The following is an 18,073-nucleotide window of genomic DNA, read 5'->3' as shown; positions in this document are numbered from 1 at the left end:
ATCAGCCTTCTAGTTAATTGGCTGCCCTTGGATCAGATGCTTCTCTGGGCAGATTTTCTGTAGTCAAGGGGCTTTCCCTCGAAGGAACTGTTGACAAGTCCCTTCTAGTGATAGGAACAGAAACTTGTTTGGATCTTACTTCTATTACTTACTGTTATCTGAACTTCATTTCACTGTTCTGCAAAAGGGAATCGACGAAACCTGCCCTTTATGACTTAGGGGTGTTTAGTATCAAGCAAGATCATTAAAATGAAAGTACTTTATATATTGTAAGATGCCAGGCAGTTTAATTCAATTTTGATCACTCGCATGCACCTGGAAAACATTGATGATGGAAAGGTTAGTTTACCTGTTGAGTCCCACTTCTTGGTGTTGAGTTCCCCATGAGAACCTCTAACTGGCTCTCTTCTTGTCCCTTTCCATTTGCTCCCCCAGGGTCACTCAGGATGTGTCAACTGTCTGGAGTGGAATGAGAAAGGAGAGTAAGTATGAGCCAGAGCACCTAGGGGGTGCTAGAGAAAGGGAGTGGGGAGGCTGGGATCCTCTTCCTAAATCTAAGGAAAAGAATGAACCCAAGGGAAAAGAGACTGCTGCTCTCTGCTACATACTTTAGTTTAGTCCATCATTGTCAACACACAGTCAAACAGTGAAGCTCAGACAGATAGAAGATTGGATGACCATCCAAACACTCTTTTTTTGATAAGCTAATGCAAAGTTCAAGGAATCACAGCGAATTCCCAGGACAAATAGAAGGGAATCATCCAATATTTACAAGATAGCCTTAAATTCTATGACATACACTGTTATTCAAGCTCTGTGTTGCCTTACTCTTTATTATCTGGGAACATGGGCTGGGGGGGGCTTCCACAAACTTGAGGAGCGGTCAGAACCCCTCACTCTGTTTACAGCTTGCTGGCCTCTGGTTCCGATGATCAGCACACGATTGTGTGGGACCCGCTGCACCACAAGAAGCTGCTCTCCATGCACACAGGACACACTGCAAATATCTTCTCTGTCAAGGTGAGCAGGATAAGCCACAGAGCAAGTGAACAGGGTGACTGGGCTGTGCACATGGTCGTGTTTGTGTGTGTATATGTCCCATGTCCCCCCTGGGGTCACATACACCTTGGTGATCTGAGTATCTAATGATGGTTCCTGAAACCCCATCTCCTTTCCATATTCTACTTCCTCTCAGAGCCAAGAGGTGAGCTCTAGATGAATTTCTGTGTATGTGAGTGATGATGATGGGAAGTATGGTGCCCAGCATGAATTTAGATATTAGATAGCAAGAGACCTTTGTGACTCCCTTATCTGCCTCTTAGAGTCTGTGTGGACTAGGCAAATCACCCAGCTACTCTGAGCCTGTTTGCTCATCTGTAAAAAGGTAGCAGCTAAGGAAAACCCCTCAGATTCATGAATAAATGAGTGAATAAATTATTTAATTTTTAAAAAAGGAAGTAACTGTCCACAGGGTTGATGTTACCTGGCACAGGTGCTTCCAGCTGTTCTACCTTTTGAAGGAAATGGGTCTGCTGATTTGTTGGTGGAAGGGAGTTGAGCTGAGGAGAGGTGAGAAAGGGATGAGGCTTGATCCTTTTGATCTCAGAGAATAGACCTAGGACACATGGCTGTGAGTCCACAGAAGCAAATGCAGGCCTGATGAAGGAAAGAATTGTCTAATGCTTGGAATAATTTGAAAAAGGTAGAATGAGCCCATGGAGGATAGAGCAGATGGACTTAGCACTGAGGTGTTCTGCTTGCTGGGAACTTATCTGCCAGATTTAAGGTTGGAGGAAGTGGCCTTTAAGGATCTTTACAGCCTGAAATTCTATAATGGATATATGTGAAAATGAGTCTGTCCTTTGAAAAGCCTCACTAATCCAAGAAATATTTTCCTAATTAATATCAAGAGAAATAGGATACTTGACAAAAGCAGATTCAAGAGCTCAAAACCTACTTATTTCCCTAAACCCTACCTCATTCCCAAACTGTGATCCTCAGGTTCTGTTCCAGAGACCAATCCTGGAGGAATTTCTGCAGTTTTAGAGACAGAACAATGCGCATTCACCTCTTGCATAGCAAACAGACTGCTTTTGCCCCTGAAAAGTGTTAGGTACAGTTTGAGTGTGCATTCCGATCTTTGAAAAGGACCTAAGCCATCATTTTGTCATCATAGAGCACAAAATGTTGAGTTCAGAGACTAGAATTTGACAATGAATGGCCTTGATACTTGCTAATTAGTAGTAAGACCTTGAGCCTTGAGCAAGGCAGTTATATTCAGACCCCGAGCCTCCTCCTCTGTTAAAAAAAAGTGTGGAAAGGGGTTCTTCTCTCTTCTGATGCGCAAAAAATAGGTTTACAGTTCATATGCAAAATAACACAATAATTAGTAAATAATACAAGAATAAACTGTCACATACAACTGTAAACCTACTTTTGCCTACCCTGTGTTTAACCCACAAGCTCCCCCTGGTGGCAGCTACAGTGCATAACAAGTGGCAATAACCACAAGTTCTTCCCAAGGGCTTTCTTTCATGTATGGAGTACATGCTGTTTCCAGACAGGATTAAAGACTATTATTTGTCCCTAAAAATTACTAAATTCAGTGTATTTCTTCTAGTCCTTGTCCTAGTGAATCATTAGAGAAGTGTACATAGGAAAAGTGAATTGTTGCTTTTGCTTGAACGTTTGAGTCAAGTGGGACTTAAGTTATTTAAATAGAGAGTAATGCCTCCCTACAGCACCTATTCAGCCTTGTGGGTTCTGAGAAACTATTCAATGCAGAAAAAAAAGGTAATTTAATCTTGTGAACTCAAGAAAGAGCAGAAGAACTCAACACCACACCCATATACTTTTTTTCCTCAAAACTAGATGATAGAACAGCATACTTTTAAAAAGCTATTATTCAAACTATGTCTGTAGCTGTTTCGTCATCTGGAGCATTTTGAGCTTGACCGCATCAGAATGGTGGGGTTCTTGTTTTTTTTTAACGGCCACTTGGTGCTCAGCCCTCCCAGAAGGTCTGACGTTTGAGCCTCTTCCAGCATCTGTCATTACCAAGAGTGCTGCTCTGAGCATTTCCATTCGGGTCCCTTTTTTCTTTCAGAATTATTTCTCAGAAGTAGCAAGAAGTTTTGGTTGAAAAGATAGAAATAGTTTTTATCTTTGCTACCTATTGCCAGTATTATTCTCCAGAAATACTTGAACTAGTTTAAAACACCGACTCCCTGAAAACACTGAAAGTTCTTTTCATTTTAAGACCAATTTATTGACCCCCAGGCTATTCACTTGTGGTTATGAAGCAGTACAACATAGGGGAATTGGACAGACTTGTGTTTGAACATAGTCCTGCGGAATGTCAGCGCCAAACCTGTTTTTAATGGGGTTAGTTTGACGATCAGTAAGGTAAACTACCTGCCCTGTTGTCTGGCACGTGGTAAATGCTTAGTAAATGATAACAGCTGTGATTATCATTCACTTGGCTCTTACCTGTGGAAGAATCAAAGGAAAAAGTTTCCTTGGGTAGTCCACTTGGCATAGGTCAGGACTACTCTGGCAAAGTAAAGGTGTTTGCCCCGACTTTGACCTTTAGGCATAAGGGCTAATGTTCAAAGTCCAAAATTTTCTTGGTGGGCTGTCTTGGGTGGGCTCATTTTCTTACCTGATCGGAGAGGGAAAGAGGGTGCTAACATCCAGGCCAGTCTCCTTCCATGGCCGACCCTACCTCCACCACCTGCCAATCTCTCCTTCAATCTCTCCGGAGCAGTTCCTGCCTCACGCTGGGGACCGCATCTTGATCACGGGGGCAGCCGACTCCAAGGTGCATGTCCACGACCTGACAGTAAAGGAAACGATCCACATGTTTGGAGACCACACAAACCGGGTGAAACGCATTGCCACGGCACCCATGTGGCCCAACACTTTCTGGAGTGCTGCTGAGGATGGGCTTATCCGGTAAGGGCCTGAGGCATTGGTGGGGCCTGTGCCTCCCGCTGCATGTTGGTTCCCCCTCCCACCTGCCCATACCGCTTGCTTCCACAGGCCTGACTCCTTCCCTCCAGCAGAGTGCCAGCCTCATTAGTCTGCCAAGAGCAGTTGTCTGCAGATAGACTCGGCTGACATTTGCTTCCTCTCCTCTCACCTTCCCCACTCTTTTCCCCTCCTGTACTACATGCAGGCCTTCTGGCCTCCTCAGCCTCAGATGCGGAGTCTGCCTCCTTGGGGCTTTCGCACTGTTGCTTCCTTTACCTGGCTTTCTGTTTACCCAGTTCTTCTGGTATGTGACTCTTTTACTCTAAGGAGTCTGTTTAAGAGTCACCTCCTCAGAGGCGCCTACCTTCTCTGACCATCCTAAAGTAGACCCCTCCCCCATTATTCTTTGTCTCAGCGCCCTGTTATACCCTGTATAACCCGAGTCATCATCTGTAGTTATTTTGCTTGCTTGTTGGTTCCTTTTTTCCATATCCCTCAACAAATAGTAAACTTTCTCTGAGTAGCTCCATGTCTGTCTTGTCCTTGGGTTGTGTCCCTAGAGCCCAGCACAGTGCATGGCACATAGAGGCACTTCATACATTTCTCTTGAACAGTTGGTCAGTGGACATGCCTGTTAGGGGGAGAGTCATCCAGAAATGGTAAAGTGGACTGTCCCCTTTCCCAGTGGCTGGTATTGTCACACACTTGCCTCTGCTTCCCTCCATCCTAAAATGGTCTCATTGCCCTTCTTTAACTCCTGTCTTCAGATATGACCTTAGAACTTTTTTTCTTATCTTCCCAACCTGCCTTAACTGCCTCCCTTAAGATCCTATAAGAGATCTTACAAGAGATCCTGTAAGAGGTGTCCTAAGTCGTCTGTAAACTGTAACATAGCAATTAGAAGCAGGGCACTGAAGTCAGATCTGGGGTCAGATCTTACCTCTGTCACCCAGTATTTGACTCGAGTGAGTCATTTTACCCTTGAACCTCAGTTTCCTCATCTGTAAAGTGGGAATTATCATAGTACCTCCCTTGTTGACCTGAGCATTAAAATTGAGAGTGCCAGTAAAACCTTAGCACAGTAGAGTAAGTTCTCACTTAAGTCATCAATAGTTTGTTTGTCTATAAGTGAAGCAACATATAACAAAACCAGTTTTACCATAGACTAATTGATATAAACAGGAGTTAAGTTCCCACGGCTCTCATCAACGTCATGATGAAACAACACTGAACGATGAAAAGATGTTGTCCAAGGACCTGCAGTACTTAGAAGACAGAAAGCACTTGGTTGGCGGCGACTCTAACTCTGTGTTGCACTTGTTAACTTTGACCAGACTGTCAGGGCAGCGGGGAGAAGCTGAGCGTCAAGGGCCTGTGGTAGAAGCCTAAGCACTTAGGTGCAGGCACAGTCAGGGAAGGTGTCCTTGCAGAAGCAAACATGAACTGGCCTTTCAGAACGGACAGGGTTTGGATGGGCAAGCCGAAGCAGGGTGGACTTAGCTTGAGCCAAGTTTGTGAGGGCGGAGTGAACGTGGCGTGTGCAGGATGAAGAGCTCTGTGCTTGCAGTTGACCCACCTTTAGGAAACTGAGGGACAAGGTTGGAGAGGGATGTGCCATCAGGTCTTGAAAGCCAGACTGAGGAGTTGGGTAAAAGTAAACTAAAAGCACATTTATGCTTAAAAATATTGGGGAATCACTGCAATTTTGAGCTGGAGAGTGAAAGATACAGTGAGACCTGACCAGTGAGACTTGGTTGGGCATTGTCCTGCAAAGTGAAAGGTTGAAGGTTTTTGGTTTTTGGTTTTTTTATTAGTATAGACTATATTTTTTAAGACAATATATTCTTTTTATTTGAAAGGTTGCAGGTTTGATTCCCAGTCAGGGCACATGCTGGGGTTGCTGATTCAGTCTCAGTCAGACCCCGGCAACCAATCAATATTTCTCCCCCTCTCTCTTAAAAAAAAAAAAGAAAGAAAAATAAGGCAAACAATGAAGAGATCAATGCAGATGGCTAAGCAACAGGTAGGTGAGCAAAGGGCGATGTCCTTCCCACTCTCTGCATGTGTCTGTGTGTTGGCAACAGATACACTCCCCAGGCTGCAGCTGTGGGCATGTGCTGCTGCCAGGTGGACGTTTCGCATGACCTTTGCCACCTGGATGGGACTCTTGGGCTTCTCTTGGCACTTGGTATTTCTAGGTAGCTCTTAAATGATCTCTAGATTCTCTTTTTTTATCACCTTCATACTTCTTTTGTATCCTACAAGAAACTAATTTACAATAAGAATTGAATTAAGGTGCAGAATAAACCTCAAAAAGATATATATGTATATATTTTTTAAACTGGCTCTGGCTGGATTGAGTGCTGGCCTCTGAACTCACCAGATCGATTCCCAGTCAGGGCACGTGCCTGGATTGCAGGCCAGGTCCCCAGTTGGAGGCGTGCAAGAGGCAACTGATCAATGTTTGTCTTGCACATCGATGTTTCTCTCCCTTTCTTTCTCCCTCCCTTCCCCTCTCTCTAAAAATAAATAAATAAAATATTATTTTAAAAAACTAGGTTAGGAAAGCTCTTGTAGGCCACTATCATTAAATAGATAGATAAATAAGGAAAGGAAGGGAAGGGAAGGGAAAGGAAAGGAAAGGAAAGGAAGGGGGGAAGAGAGAGAGAGAGAGAAAGAATGAATTAAGGAGCGGAGCAGTCTTAGGAAGCTGTCCCAGCTCTGCGCTCACTAGCAGTGTTGTCCCAGGCAGCTTATTTAACTTCCTTGAACCTCAGTGTTCTAATGGTACCTAGGGATGTGTAGGGATTTAATTAGATAATACATGTGCAAGGCTTAGGAACAATGCTGGACACAAAGCAATTTCCAACTAAGTGTTAGCAATCAGTAGTGATAGTACTTAGTAGCAATAATACTGACATCTGTTTTTTTTTTCTAATTAAAAAAAAGGTACAGTAGTATTTACCTTACGGAGTTGTGTTAGCATAAAACATCATGTGAGAAGCCTGCTACAGGGGCCTGGTACACAGTGAGCACTCAAGAAATGAGAGTGATTTTTGACATTCTTACTATTTACAAACAGGTCTAGAGCCCCTCCCAATCACGCTGTATAACAAGGCCTTGGCTTCTTCCTTGCCTTCCACACGGGCCCAGCCTCCAGTCCCCTAACTCTGTCCTCTCTCACAGCCAGTATGACCTTCGGGAGAACAGCAAACACTCGGAAGTGCTGATTGACCTGACAGAATATTGTGGCCAGCTGGTGGAAGCCAAGTGCCTCACTGTCAACCCCCAGGACAACAACTGTCTGGCGGTAGGAGCCAGTGGGCCCTTCGTGAGGCTTTACGACATTCGCATGATCCATAACCACAGGTATGAACAGCTCGGCCACCTGCAGGAAAGTCCCTGGGAACCTGCTGCTGCTTTCCGACATTGCTGTGCCCTCTTCTTTTTGAGGTGTTTTTTTAAATTTTGAGATTTAAAAAAAAAACTTTAATATATGCTTGTTTTGGAAATATGAAAAGTAAATTAAAAATTATCCATAATCCATCACCTGAAAGAAATCACTGAGTATAATATTTTTCCTTGTTCTTTTACTATGAGTGTTTATACAATTATAATAATCTTGTACGTAAATTTCTCTTTGTGCATGTAATTTTATTTTGTTCTTTTTTAAAAAAATAAAAGGAGAATGTGCTAGAATCTCCGTGGAAGTGCCAGACCTGAGCGGCTCTGCCAGCTTAGGTTTTAGTGGACTCTTGGGACAGGTGTAGGAACGTCTGGCCTGCTGACTTTCATTCATGGGTTTGGGCTACCACTGTTGCTCCTCATACGCTACGTGACTTGGATTAGACTTGAGCCTTAGCTTCCTCACCTGTCAAATGAGGGTAATGGATGGGGGTGGTCTTGAGGACTGAGACAGTTGGCAAGGCCAACTTGTTAAGCAGTGTGTGTCCACAGCTGTCTGATTGGTAACCTTTGGGGTTGCTGAGGTAAGGAGGAAAGGTGCCTTCTGTAGCTCTCAGGGACACAAACAGGTTTTCCTCTCGGGAACGTGGTGTGATCTAGACAGGGCTAGTGCTAGGCATTGTAACCTATACGGTTTGCCTTTCCACCAGAAAGAGCATGAAGCAGAGCCCTTCAGCAGGTGTGCACACCTTCTGTGATCGGCAGAAGCCCCTTCCGGATGGTGCAGCCCAATATTACGTAGCAGGTAGGGCTCAGCCCAGCTCTGGCCCAAACTCTTGGCTGGGTGCTGGCATTGTCTGGGGTAGTGCAGGGAGGTGGTATGGCGCAGTGGTCCAGAGTGAAGGTTTTTGAGTCAGACATATCTGGGCTTTAATCCTGACTGCCATTAACCAGCCATCATGTGACCTTGGGTAAATTACTAACCCTTGATGAGTCTTCATTTCTTTTCTATAAAATGGGGTTGTAATGACTAAATGAGATAAAGTACATGAAGCAGTTGGCCCAACACAATTGTGAGGGCTCAAGGCTTGTAGCTATTTTTATAATGAAGATGATTGCAACCATCATTGGTATATGGCTGACTTCCTGCCTTTTGCGGGGGGGGGGGGGGGGGGGTCCTGGGAGCCTCACCCTAGGGTTACTGGGCTGTTCCCTGCAGGTCATCTGCCAGTGAAGCTGCCTGACTATAACAACCGTCTGAGAGTGCTGGTTGCCACCTACGTGACCTTCAGCCCCAACGGCACAGAGCTGCTGGTCAACATGGGAGGGGAGCAGGTATGTTCGACTGACCAAGCAGGCTCTGCCCCACTGCCATCTCAAATCCAGCAGCCTGGACTGTATCCCTCATGTCCCCTGCCATGACGCAGATTAGAAGCCTTATTTTAAGTGACATAGTGAAATGTGGGAGTGACGTGGAGTCATTGGAATTCCCAGAGAGGTGCCCTGGCCTGGTCTTTTTCTTGAGCATAACTTTTAGAACAGACAGACCTACCTTCAAATGCTGACCTTCTGTTTACTAGCTGTGTACTGTGACTTTCAGAGTCCCTTCATTTTCCTCAACCTTGGTTTCCTCATCTGCTGTTTTCCTAGGAGGAGTTCCTGGGGTTCAGGTGTGCAGCCAGGCTCTGGTTTAGGGCCAGCTTTGGGGAGTGTCCTTTGATAATGGCAGGTTGCTAAACCTTCTGTCTCCATGTTCTCAGTCGGGATAGTTATTTAGCTTTGCATAAATTTATTTATTCTCCCACTACTCCTTGAGCATGTACTGTGGGGCTAGAGAGAGCATTTTCATAAACATGAGGGAGACAAATTTGAAATACAATCTGTCCCAGGCTAACAGGAGATACATAGCAAGTGAAACAGTTGATGACATTACAAAGTAAGGTATGAGTTTGTGCAAAAAAATAGAGGATGGAGAATAGGTGAGCACCTGAGTACAGACTAGGGCCCTGGCTTCAGATTGCTGAGCCACCGTCTGGCCTAAAGGTAGCGTAAGGATGAGCGGAGGGCCAGTCTAGCAGAGTGGTTCTCACCAGACAGACTTGGTCTGGGGTCCTGGTTGTGTCACATGCTGCTCTTATGGCCCTGGATAAATTAAAAGCTGAGTGCACTCTTCTTCATTTGTAAAGGAAATGATGAAAATACAGTAGTATCTCTTCATGGAATGGTTTCTAGGATGAAATGAGATAAGTCATATAAAACACTAAACAGAGTTCCTGGAGCAAAGTTGGAATTCAATAAATGTTAAGTAATAATAGGTAATATTTACTGAAGGAAATAACCATCAGTGTTATTTTAGGTAAATTGCTTCTCTTCTCTGAGGCTTCAGTTTTCCCATCTGTAAAGTGAGGCATTTTGCTTTGTGACCTCTGAGGACCTTTTCAGCTTAAACATGTGATTCCAGTTCACGCAGTACCTCCAGCAGGAACTGGGGAGGTTTTCCTGCCTGAGGTTTGCCCCATAGAAACCCCTCCTGGCCTCGTTCGATGCTTCCCTGCTCAACACTCACTGAGAGCCACCCAGGCTTTGCTTAGCCACATGCTTGCCTCACAGACCTTCTCTTCTTTTTCTCTTCTTGTTCTCTTCTTGATCCCTCCTCTCTAGGTCTATTTGTTTGACCTGACTTACAAGCAGCGGCCGTACACCTTCCTCTTGCCTAGAAAATGCCACTCCTCGGGGGGTAAGTTCTCCCTTAAGGTGTCCTTCAGGGTGTCTCTGCTGGGGAGCTTGAGTGTGTGCAGCCTGTGCTGAGAGACCTGCCCCTTGCCTTGGGCAGTGGCTGTGACTCTCCAAAATGAGTGGATTCTCTGACGGACACTATCTGCACAGTAAAAAAAGGCGACAGTAGGTCACAGGGCGCTGTCGAAGGGTTTGCACCACAGCCCCTTTCACGTCCCTCCGAAAAAGCAGTGTATTTCCACAGGTTGGCTCTTGAGGACCTGGCATAGTTGCCCTTCCCTTATCATCTCAGATCAGTCTCCTCATTGACTTCTTACTGGAGCCTATCATTGATTTAGGTACCTCCCATCCCCTTCACCCACCCTGACCCCAACTCCAAGTAAGAGTAGTGCCAAGTGAGGCTATGTCCCTCTTCAGCCAGCAGAGGGTGCACAGGCTTTTCTTTATGTCCTCGCCTGCCCAGTCTACCAGAACTTGCTCTCTGGGAGTGGATCTTAACCTGGGAGGATGGCCTCACAACAGAACCATCAGATGCTGTGATGAAAGCTGGAGGGCTGCTGAGGAGATATGAGGACCTCTTTCTGAGTTGATGGTGTTCCTTTCTCCCTATTCCCTGCCAGAAGTTCAGAATGGCAAGATGTCTACCAACGGCGTGTCCAATGGCGTGTCCAATGGCCTGCACCTTCACAGCAATGGCTTCCGGCTGCCAGAGAGTAAGGGACATGTCAGGTAAGGCCAGCCTCCCTTGTCCAACCTTCCCAGCCCCCGTTACATCGTACGGACTAGAGGGAGGGGCTTGTCTTATAAACCTTTCTTCTGATGCCCCAACCCAGACAGATACACCAGAGTCAGGGGACTGGGGCAAAGAGTTTTCTGGAGGGTGATTAGTGGTCCCAGTGCCACTCCTACCTGGTAGGACTCCAGTCATGCTCAGACTGGAGCTCTGGTCCCTTAGACCAGAAACTGTGGTCAGGACCCAAAGGTTAAATGCCTGTTATCACTGAGCTCCCTCCTAAATGGGTTCCAGCCCTGGCTGGTGTGGCTCAGTTGGTTGGAGCACTGTCCAATACAGCAAAGGTCCCAGGTTCATTTCCCTGTCAGGGCACATGCCTGGGTTGTGGTTTCAATCCCCAATCGGGCTGCATGTGAGAGGCAGGCGATTTGATGTTTTTTCTCTCATGTTGATGTTTCTCTCCCTCTCTCTCTCCCTCTCTTCCCATTCTAAAGTCAATGGGCATGTCCTTGGGTGAGGATTAAAAAAAATTCAAAGGGGTTCCATGCCGATGGGCCCCTCCCACTATATTTTTCTCCATCCCATAGCATCTTTTGGCCTCTATTCTCTACCAGGCCCTGTGCTGGGTTTTGGATACAGAAGCATTGAAATCATCTAGCCCTTGAGAGAAACAGAATTCTCTCTACAGAGATCCATGGGAGGGATTTGGTGGTCACATGGCTCAGCTCAACGTGTAGGCAGGTGGCGTGAACCGCTATCATGCCCAGGTGTTTGGTGAAGAATTGCTTTAACCCCGTCTAGGCCAGCTTCATTTCTGCCTTTCGTGCTTTTTTTTTTTTTTTAAGATTTTATTTTTTTAGTTTTAGAGAGAGGGGAAGGGAAGGAGAAGAGGGGGAGAGAAACATCAGTATGTGGTTGCCTCTTCAGTTCCCCCTACTGGGAACCCGGCCCACAACCCAGGCATGTGCCCCGACTGGGAATCAAACCAGCAACCCTTCGGTTCTAAGGTCAGCACTCAGTCCACTGGGCCACACTAGCCAGAGCTGCCTCTTGTTTTTTTACTGGCTCTGTGTATCTGAATTGAATCTACTACCTATCATGGCAACATGGTAGGTACCTAACTTGGGCCAAGGATAGGAGTGATCTCCTCTTCTAGGTGACAGTGCAGATCCCAGGGGCTAAGAAAACCTGTGTGACCCTCAGACAAGGTTACAGACTTCCCTGAGTGGCTACCCTGACCTTCTCTGGCTGGCCTGATTTGGCTCTGCTTCTCCTATAGCCCCCAGGTAGAGTTGCCCCCATACCTGGAGCGTGTGAAACAGCAAGCCAATGAGGCTTTTGCCTGCCAGCAGTGGACCCAGGCCATTCAGCTTTACAGCAAGGCTGTGCAGAGGGCCCCTCACAATGCCATGCTCTACGGAAACCGAGCTGCTGCCTACATGAAGCGCAAGTGGTGAGTGGGTTTGGGCCAGGGTGAGGGATGAAGGCATTGGGCCTGATGGAGCCATGTTGCATCAGGGAAGGTGGTAGTGACATCCTGCAGGCTCTTAGAGCTTCTTAGGCCAAGCCTCTCCTCCCTACCTCTAGGCTGGTGGTGGGCAGGCACCTGACCCATCAGTCAGGAAGTCTCAAGCACCAGGGAAGCTCACAGTTAAGTGGAATATGTGCACAAGTAGCTTCAACATGGGGCTTTGTTATTAAGTGCTATGGCCACTGGAGAAGTAGGAATTAAGAGAATGGTTAATCACAACTATTGGAGAGTTGGGCCTTGAATTGGACTTTGAAGGAGCAGCAGAATCTTGCTAGATGGAAATGAGGCATTTTGTGAATTCAGTTAATGTTTGTTTGAAATGATTCTGTAGCTCCTTGACCTTGGCGAGTGCTTTCCTGTGCTCTTAGGCCCTTTGGACCAAACATAAACAAGATCCCACATAACCTGAAGCTGACTGTGGGTCATGCTGGGTTGTAGTGGCTAGTGGTAAAGGAAGAGGTCCGTATCCTGAAGAACTCTTTATCTTTGGGGAGCCCAGGGCCCCCAGCCCTTCTGCCTGAAGCACCAGCAGGCAAGCAGACAGGCAGACCCCCATCCCCCAGTCAGGGCCAGGACTAGAGATGGATAAAGCTGGGCCCACAGCCATTTCTGCTCCGTCTGGCATCCGTCGACTCTGCCCAGACAGACAGGCCAGCTGGTGTGCCATCGTCTGGCTGCAACTAGACAGGCCAGAGAGGGAAGCTTAAGAAACCCACCCAAGTCAGCAGGATGGTAGATGGCGGTTTGGGAAGATGCTAACGCCACAGGCCTTAGCTTAGGCATCAGGAGTTTGCCAAGGGCTCAAATGGCAGCCAGACCCAGGAGATGGCAGTTTGGGGGCCATCCTGAGGTGTTTCACCTCTGTCCCAGCAACTGGGTGTCCTCATCCAGGCCCTAGCCTGAGAGCTGTTTCACTCCTGCAAGTCTCGCTAAAAGAGGCTGATAAATTCCCAACCCATGAGTTCCCTCAGCATATTCTCTGAGCTCCTACTATGTGCTAGGTACTAGGGACACAAAATTCTGTCACTCTGAGTTCTTGTGCTCCAGAGTTCCCAGCCTCTGGGCAGAGGACAAAGATGGATAGGATCCATCATCAAAGAGTCAGGAAGCCATAGGTCTTTTTGAATGGTCAAGTGAAGTGCTGGCCATTCAAAGAAAAGTTGGTTTGCTTTAGCTTGGGATCTATCAGGAAAGCATCAGGAAGATGTGCTAAATAGGCTTTAAGTGTGGGCAGGCTTAGACAAGGAGATGAAAAGGAGGAGGGGACTATGGGGGAAGGACATTCCCAGGGAGATGAAATGGTATGAACAAAGGCCTGGGGGTGGGGGACTGACTGAAGAGCTTGTCTGCAGAACAACAAACCCATTTGGCTGGAGCAGAGGGTTCGGGAAGGGACTGGCAGGAGATGAGTCTGTGAGGTAGCCTGGGGCTGGCCTGGGAAGGACTTGGAATGCAGAGCGGTGGCGGCTTTTGGCCTTGATTCAGTGGATGATGGGCAGCTACTGAAGAGTTTTCAGGCGGAGAGGGATGTGCTGAGGGCTGTCCTTTCAGGGAGATTGATCTGGCAGTAAGTCTGGATGGGTGAGCCCTGGGGCCAGTCTGCTCCCTCCTCATTCCCACATGCCTGCCAGTGACCCCTAGAATGTCACATTCTGTCCCAAGCCAGTCTCCCCAGGGCTACCATCTGCTCCTGGATGCAGTGGGAGTTGTCACCCTCTGGCTTCTGGCTGGTCTTTGGTCTGGCTCTCCCCAGGAGCTCTGAGGGGCACCTTGCAGGCGGTAATTGGGTTTCCAAACAGCGCCTGCCCCCTCATCACAGCCACTCATTCTGACACTGACTACACAGTGAAAGCTCTGCCTCCTGCCTGCCCGCACACTGGCTAAGCTGCTTGTTCTTGGTCTCAGCATGGCTGCTCCAGGGGCTGGGTACTCCCTCTGAGTGCCGTAGGAGAGGGGTCAGGAGGACATTCACGTGTCGGCCTGCTTTAGCCCAATGCAGAAGGGTCGTGAGCTGCCTTGGTGGAGGGGCCACCAGCTCTGGGGGTGCTACTTGGCATAGTTAGGTCTTAGGCCTAGAAAAGGAGAGAAAGCAGCTTGCAAAGGAGAAGTGGGTCCTGTGACCCACCTGGCTCTCTAGATGAGAGGCGGGAATCAGTATATGGGTGCCGGGGAAGTGTCCCTTATGTTCTGGATCCAGGTGGGAGAGGAAGGGGGTTCTCCTTTGATCCCTCCCCACTTACTCCCCCAACAAAGAAACATTCCACTTCTTTTTCTATGCTTCAGGAGGTTGGAGGGGTGAGTGGGGCAGATTTGGGCCTCCTGGTGTGCATGCCTCGACCCACCCCCCACCATTGCTTCCAGAGAGCTGACTCTGCCAGTCTGTCAGGCCCCATCCTCTAGCCCCAGGAGGTAGAGGCCACAGCTGCTGTGGATCAGTCAGCCAGGACAGAGGGGGGTCTGGCTGAGGGCTTGCTGCCTGCTGGTCAGACCCTGAGTCTCCAGCCTGGCACTTCTGGCTTCGCCAGACCACAGAACTGTCCTGAGGGCCCCCTACCTGAGACATGGCTTTGAAGCCTCATTGGGGGATTTGAGGAGGTAAATGGAGGAAGAGAGAAGGAAGGTTTGGGGAGCTGAGACTGGCAAGATGCCCAGGCCTTCTGCTGCAGAGCTGTGGGTGCCTGGGGTGAGCTGGTATGCAGGTGCATACTATGTCCAGCAGAGGGCAGCTTTACACTGGGTTTTGCCACACACCCACCTCCCAGCCCACCCCCAAGACTTCAGCGTTCCTGGTTTATCTTCAGCGTCCCTGGTTGGGGAGTGGGACCTGGACTGAGCCAAGACTCTCTTCATCTCCAAGTACCCTTGCTCTTCGACCTGTCAGAGGTGGGCTGGAGTGACCAGAGAAAGCAGGGATTGAGTGGGGATGACTCTTTGCTTGTTGGTTGACCTCACCTCCAAGCCACACTCTCTTACCTTATCCAGGGATGGTGACCACTACGATGCCCTGAGGGACTGCCTCAAGGCAATCTCCCTGAATCCATGTCATCTGAAAGCACACTTCCGCCTAGCCCGCTGCCTCTTTGAGCTCAAGTATGTAGCTGAGGCCCTGGAGTGCCTGGATGACTTCAAAGGGAAGTTCCCGGAGCAGGCCCACAGCAGCGCTTGTGACGCGTTGGGCCGAGACATCACGGCTGCCCTCTTCTCCAAAAATGATAGTGGTGAGTGGGCACCGAGAAGGGGCTGCTGTCACTCTTTCTATTTGAGGAGCTACATGACATTCTGGAGAGGACACAGTTCTGAGAGTAGAGAGGCCTAGGTTCAGATGCTGAGTCAGAAACCATGTGACCTTGAGACAGTCACTTGGTTTTTTTGAGACTTAGTTTCCTGATCTAAAAAGAAGGAAGGATAGCACCCGCATTCAGTTTCTATTGAGGACTAGCAGTAGCCTGTTTAAAGCACCTGGTGTAGTGCCTGGGGCTCAGGATAACAGTAACCTGAGCCCCAATCAGGCCATGTGGCTTATTGGGGTTCTCACCCTCTCGTGGACAGGGCCTTGGTCATCTGAGTGGGGGCAGCAGCTGGCAGTTGTGCTTGTTCTTATTGGCACACATGTGGTAACCCTGGGTAGAGTGCAGCCTCTGTGAACCCGCTGCCTCACCTGCACAGAGATCATGCCAGTGATTCCTTCATTTGACGTTATCAAGCACCTACCATGTACCAGGCACTGTGCTCGGTCCTGGGAGTACGGCTGGAGCAAGTGAGATGGGAGTTCTCTGTTCATGGAGTTTACACCTAGTGAAGGAGCCAAGTGATAAAGGAGAAGTAGAGTGCAATGAGCGTCATGGGAACCTGATATGCTACAGTATAGATAGATGTACAGGGGAAAGCTCGATGGCGGTCGGGGGTTCTGAGGAAGAGATATTTAAGCTGAGATCTCAAGGAGGTGGAGGAGGAAGAGATACAAAGTGTAGCTGTGGGAGGAGAATAGTTCCTAGTATAGGGACTGGCACATGCAAAGGCCCTGAAACAGGCAGAGACAAAGCACTTTTAAGGCACTGAAAAAAACAGTGTGATTTTACCCAAGACCCTTAACCCTACATCAGTGCCTCATTTGGGATCTGGGATAACTTGTCTTCCTGAGAGGAAGGGCTTAGACCTCACTGCCTTTGGAGCTGTGGATCTGTTTAGAAAAATCATCCCCTCAAGCTCTCTCGGTAGTGCTTCACCCTCCCCTCCTTGCTTCTCACTTGCACAGAAACAGACCTTGGGTCTGTGCATCCTTGGGGCTTCCAGACATTATTCAGGGACCTGAGCCAAGACACCTCTGGCATCAGAGGTCTCTTCTTGAATATCCTCAAGGACTAGGTCCAAAGTTGCTTCTCTCCCACAGTTGTTCCCAGTTTTCCAGGGTATCGGTCTAAGCAGGTAGCCTGCATTGCTAGTACTTGGACTAAATACAGGGCTAAGGTGGGTGTGGTTAGGGAGGGAAGAGAGGAGCTGGACTCTCACCTCTCCTTGCGTTCTGCCCTCAGAGGAGAAGAAGGGAGCTGGTGGCGGTGGTGGCCCAGTCCGTCTCCGCAGCACAAGCCGCAAGGACTCCATTTCAGAAGATGAGATGGTGCTGCGGGAGCGAAGCTACGACTATCAGTTCCGCTACTGTGGCCACTGCAACACCACCACGGACATCAAGGAGGCCAATTTCTTTGGCAGGTCCGAGGCCTTGAAAAGGAGCAGGGCACAGCCTGGGTGGGCAGCAAGAGGTTGGGGGGTGTGAGGGCATAACTTCTCTTCTCTTTTCTTTTTTAAAAAATATTGTTGTTCAAGTACAGTTTTCTGCATTTACCCTCCACCAGGGCATAACTTTTCTTAAAAGATTTTATTTAGCCCTGGCTGGTGTAGCTCAGTGGATTGAGCACAGGCCTGTGAAGCAAAGGGTCACGGGTTTGATTCCCAGTCAGGGCACATGCCTGGGTTGCGGGCCAGTTCCCTAGTAGGGGACACGTGAGAGGCAACCACATACTGATGATTCTCTCCCGCTCTTTCTCCTTCCCTTCCCCTCTCTCTAAAAATAAATAAATAAAATATTTTTTTAAAAAGATTTTATTTATTTGTTTAGAGAGGGGAAGAGAGAGAAAAACATCAATGTGTAGTTGCCTCTTGAGCGCCCCCTACTGGGGACCTGGCCTGCAATCCAGGCATGTGCCCTGACTAACCAGTGACTGGGAATCTAACCAGCAACTCTTTGGTCCGAAGTCCAGCACTCACTCAGCCCACTGAGCCACACCAGCTAGGGCATATTTATTTCCTTTTAGAGAGAGGAGAAGGGAGGGGGAAAGAGTGGGAGAGAAACATCGATGTGCAAGAGATACATCAGTTAGTTACCTCTCATATTCCCCTTGCTGGGACCTGGCCTACAACCCAGGCATGTGCCCTGACTGGGAATTGAACCAGTGACCCTTTGGTTCCCAGGCTGGTGCTCAATCCACTGAGCCACACTAGCCAGGATGAGGGAATAATTTTTCTAGAAAACTCTCAAACTCCAGCCCTGTCTCTATACCCTTAAGCGAATGATTTCACCTCTGTGGGCCTCAGTTTCTTCATCTATAGAATGAAACCAACCACCCCCACTCATGGACCATAATGAGGTCTAATGAGGTCATTCATAAGAACATCCAGTGCAGTACCTGGACTGTTCC

General features: G+C 48.1%; 1 protein-coding gene across 3 annotated transcripts in view; it reads left to right on the top strand.

The window, feature by feature from the left end:
* Window positions 1-18,073, top strand: part of WDTC1 (WD and tetratricopeptide repeats 1) — a 71,701-nt gene that overhangs the window by 50,694 nt on the left and 2,934 nt on the right. For 2 of the 3 annotated variants that reach the window (XM_037033030.1, XM_037033032.1), the window contains 11 exons: window positions 436-482; window positions 909-1,020; window positions 3,767-3,954; window positions 7,159-7,341; window positions 8,088-8,182; window positions 8,597-8,712; window positions 10,039-10,114; window positions 10,734-10,842; window positions 12,126-12,299; window positions 15,360-15,595; window positions 16,910-17,087. In XM_037033030.1, coding sequence (XP_036888925.1) covers window positions 436-482; window positions 909-1,020; window positions 3,767-3,954; window positions 7,159-7,341; window positions 8,088-8,182; window positions 8,597-8,712; window positions 10,039-10,114; window positions 10,734-10,842; window positions 12,126-12,299; window positions 15,360-15,595; window positions 16,910-17,087 — 1,514 coding nt within the window. The remainder of the gene's footprint in view (window positions 1-435; window positions 483-908; window positions 1,021-3,766; window positions 3,955-7,158; window positions 7,342-8,087; window positions 8,183-8,596; window positions 8,713-10,038; window positions 10,115-10,733; window positions 10,843-12,125; window positions 12,300-15,359; window positions 15,596-16,909; window positions 17,088-18,073) is intronic. The other variant, XM_037033031.1, reaches the window with a different exon arrangement.

This window comes from Sturnira hondurensis, unplaced genomic scaffold (genome assembly GCF_014824575.4).
Source record: "Sturnira hondurensis isolate 20B ecotype Veracruz unplaced genomic scaffold, ASM1482457v3 Scaffold0021555, whole genome shotgun sequence".
NCBI lineage: Eukaryota > Metazoa > Chordata > Mammalia > Chiroptera > Phyllostomidae > Sturnira > Sturnira hondurensis.
This window is presented reverse-complemented; position numbering and strand designations above follow the sequence as displayed.